General features: G+C 52.1%; 1 protein-coding gene across 1 annotated transcript in view; it reads right to left on the reverse strand.

Annotated features, from left to right (window-relative positions):
• Window positions 1-2,361, reverse strand: part of lnx2a (ligand of numb-protein X 2a) — a 63,986-nt gene extending 61,625 nt beyond the window's left edge. The window contains exon 1 of the mRNA XM_063206364.1: window positions 1,406-2,361. Coding sequence (XP_063062434.1) covers window positions 1,406-1,762 — 357 coding nt within the window. The 5' untranslated portion in view covers window positions 1,763-2,361. The remainder of the gene's footprint in view (window positions 1-1,405) is intronic.
• Window positions 2,362-4,145: the final 1,784 nt, after the last annotated feature.

Genomic DNA, 4,145 nt, shown 5'->3' on the forward strand with positions numbered 1-4,145 from the left:
AGGAGACTATTATAAACTATCAACTATTACAACCAGAAAGGAGGTGGGGGGGGGGAGGCAAGACTATTATAAAGTGCTGTCCAGCGGGCAGAAGTCACGCTCCTGAGGGTGGGGGGGGAGGAGACTATTATAAACTATAAACTATTACAACCAGAAAGGAGGTGGGGGGGGGGAGGCAAGACTATTATAAAGTGCCCTGTGCAGCGGGCAGAAGTCACGGGAAAGAGGGGGAAGGGGAGAGGGGGAGGGGAGGCAAGACTATTGCTGTAATAATAGTCTTAGAGATGTAATTACAACTAGGCTGCGCCAGCCGCGCCCTGTCCAGCGGACAGAAGTCACGCTCCTGAGGGGGGGGGGGGGGGGGGGGGGGGGGGGGGCAAGACCATTACACTTAGAGGTGTAATTACAACCAGAAGTCACGCTCCTGGGTGGGGGGCGGGGGGACTATTATAAAGCGCCCTGTCCAGCGGGCAGAAGTCACGCTCCTGGGGGGGGGGAGCAAATTATTATAAAGTGCTCTTACAGATGTAATTACAACTAGGCTGCTGTAATAATACTCTTAGAGACCAGAAGTCACGCTCCTGCGGACGGGGGAGGGGAGGCAAGATTATTATAAACTATTAAATATTACAACAATATATTACATGGTTGAAATCAGAAGTCGCGCTCCTGCGGACGGGGGAGGGGAGGCAAGACCATTATGAAGTACTCTTACTATATACTGTATCACAGAGTTGAAATCAGAAGTCACTCTCCTGGGGGGGGGGGGGGGGCAAGACTATTACACTTAAAGATGTAATTACAACACTATAGCAGAAGTACTCTCACAGGTGTAATTACAACACTAGTAGAAGTACTCTTAGAGATGTAATTACAACACTAGTAGAAGTACTCTTACAGGTGTAATAACAACACTAGCAGTGTTAAAGTTGAAACCAGAAGTCCTGCTCCTGCCAGACAAAGGCAAAAGCAAGACGATTATATGTATACAACGCGTCTCTTACAAAAGAGGTATTTTCAAATCACATGCACACAGACCTGTACGCTGCGTAGGCAGCATGTGCAGAAGGTGTGTCCGCACATATATACAGGTATTATATACTAAATAATATATATATATAAGTAATAAATAAGTAAAAGTCAGTAACAGTATACAATAATAAGTATTATTACAGACCTTTAGGAAGCTGCATAGTGAGCATGCGCAGAAGGCGTGTCCGCACATATATATAACATATTAAATAATAGTATAGTGGTCTAGTATAATAATAGTATAGTATAGAAAATATATTAAATATAACAGTAAGCAGTAGTAGTACCTTTAGAAAGCTGCGTAGGCAGCGTGCGCAGAAGGTGTGTCCGCACATATATACAGGTATTATATATTAAATAGTAAAAGTAGTACCTTTAAGAAGCTGCGTAGGCAGCGTGCGCAGAAGGTGTGTCCGCAGGGCGTGTCTAGCGGCGTGACGAGCGGCTGCAGGCAGATGTGGCAGACCAGGTCCTCGTCCACCTCCAGCCGGTAGTTGTACAGGTGGTTCTCCCAGGGACGGTGCACCTGTCCGCACTCGGGGCACAGGGCCTCCAGCATGGCCTGCCCCACCGCTACGGGGTCCACCCCCCCTCCTCCTCGCCCCACCGCTACCAGGTCCACCACCCCCATCCCCACCCCTCCTCCTCCTCCCCCACTGGCGGCCAGGGCACTACTGCTACTACTGCTGCAGCCCAGCATGCCAACACCAGCCTCCCCCAGGGTGCCCATGGCAACGCAGGGAACCAACGCGATGGGCAGCCAAGGAGGCCCACTCAGGGAGCACTCACTGAAGCACTCACACACACGAGAGTGTACTCACACACACACTGTCACACTCACACACGAGAGTGTACTCACACACACACTCTCACACTCACACACGAGAGTGTACTCACACACACACTGTCACACTCACACAAGAGAGTGTACTCACACACACACTCTCACACTCACACACGAGAGTGTACTCACACACACACACACGAGAGTGTACTCACACACACACACACACACTAGCAGGGCTCTAAATTAACACCAGCCAGCCGGCCACATGCTGGTGAAAATTCAGTTTGGCTGGTAGAAAAGAAAGTTTACTTACTAGCCACTTTGACTGATAGTGAGTGTATGTTTGGCTAGTACAATTGACATCTACAAGCCAAACTTGTATTGGCCAAAAAAAAAGTTAATTTATAGCCCTGAACTCACCAGATGAGGCAGCAGGAGCCTCAGGTGGCGAACAAGACTAGGGCCCCCTAGTGATTGGGGCCCCTGCAGAGCAAGACTAGGGCCCCCTAGTGATTAGGGCCTGCAGAGCAAGACTAGGGCCCCCTAGTGATTAGGGCCTACAGAGCAAGACTAGGGCCCCCTAGTGATTAGGGCCTGCAGAGCAAGACTAGGGCCCCCTAGTGATTAGGGCCTGCAGAGCAAGACTAGGGCCCCCTGGTGGTTAGGGTGTGCAGAGCAAGACTAGGGCCCCCTAGTGATTAGGGCCTCAGGTGCAGAGCAAGACTAGGGCCCCCTGCTGATTGGGGCCTCAGGTGGAGAGCAAGACTAGGGCCCCCTGGTGGTTGGGGCCTCAGGTGCTGAGCGAGACTAGGGCCCCCTAGTGATTGGGGCCTCAGGTGGAGAGCAAGACTAGGGCCCCCTAGTGATTAGGGCCTGCAGAGCAAGACTAGGGCCCCCTGCAGAGCGAGACTAGGGCCCCCTGAAGAGCGAGACTAGGGCCCCCTGAAGAGCGAGACTAGGGCCCCCTGAAGAGCGAGACTAGGGCCCCCTGAAGAGCAAGACTAGGGCCCCCTAGTGATTAGGGCCTGCAGAGCAAGACTAGGGCCCCCTGGTGATTGGGGCCTGCAGAGCAAGACTAGGGCCCCCTGCAGAGCAAGACTAGGGCCCCCTGAAGAGCGAGACTAGGGCCCCCTGAAGAGCGAGACTAGGGCCCCCTGCTGATTGGGGCGTGCGGCTGCAGCATAGGGGTGAGGGAGGGACTGGAGGTCAGGAGGTGGGAGGTCGAAGGTCACGATGGTGGTGGGTGGGTCCTGGGGGGGTTCAAAGGTCACGAGGACTATGGTCACCCCCCAGTGGAGCGTGAGGCATCACTCTGGAAAGACACAGACAGACAAGAGAAGAGAAGAGAGAAGAGATCGGTTGGTTACCAGGGGGAAATGGAGGAAGTCTGTGTGTGTGTGTGTGTGTGTGTGTGAGTGAGTGAGTGAGTGAGTGAGTGAGTGAGTGAGTGAGTGAGTGAGTGAGTGAGTGAGTGAGTGAGTGAGTGAGTGAGTGAGTGAGTGAGTGAGTGAGTGTGTGTGTGTGTGTGTGTGTGTGTGTGTGTGTGTGTACTTGTGTATTTCAAAACTGAGAGGGCTAACAATGAGCATGCAAGCTAATGGATGTAGAGCGGGGTCAAATCTTGAGTGAACGTCTGAGAGACATGCAAACAGGACGCCAACAGACTGCAGCGACAGAGGAGGAAAACATGCCAGAGAGTGGGCAGTGATAAGGAAGGATGTGTGAGACAGTGACAGAGTAAACACAGAGAGAGAGAGAGAGAGAGAGAGAGAGAGAGAGAGAGAGAGAGAGAGAGAGAGAGAGAGAGAGAGCGAGAGAGAGAGAGAGAGAGAGAGAGAGAGAGAGAGAGAGAGAGTGTGTGTGTGTTGTTTTTGCGTTTTTGTGTTCCGTATCTGAGAGATAGCGATTGCGGCGGTGGTTAAGTCATACTTAATAAGACGCTCCGAAGCCGTAGCTGTAGAATCTTAGCTGTAGAAAAGCGTGGGCGTATGTGTGTGTGTGTGTGTGGATGTGTGGATGTGTGTGAGTAAGTAGGCGCTGCTTGTGTGTAAGTCTAAGAATGACAGAGGGAGAGTGGAGTGGAGGAGAGAGGAAGAGCGGGAGCGTGGAGGAGAGAGGAAGAGAGGAAGATAGAGAGCGTGGAGGAGAGAGAGAGAAGAGAGAGGAAGAGAGAAGAGAGAGAGAGGGAGCGTGGAGGAGAGAAGAGAGAGGAAGAGAAGAGAGAGAGAGAGGGAGAGTGGAGGAGAGAGGAAGAGAGAAGAGAGAGGGAGCGTGGAGTGGAGGAGAGGAAGAGAGAAGAGAGAGAGAGAGAGAGAGGGAGCGTGGA

This window comes from Engraulis encrasicolus, chromosome 9, assembly GCF_034702125.1.
Source record: "Engraulis encrasicolus isolate BLACKSEA-1 chromosome 9, IST_EnEncr_1.0, whole genome shotgun sequence".
Lineage (NCBI taxonomy): Eukaryota > Metazoa > Chordata > Actinopteri > Clupeiformes > Engraulidae > Engraulis > Engraulis encrasicolus.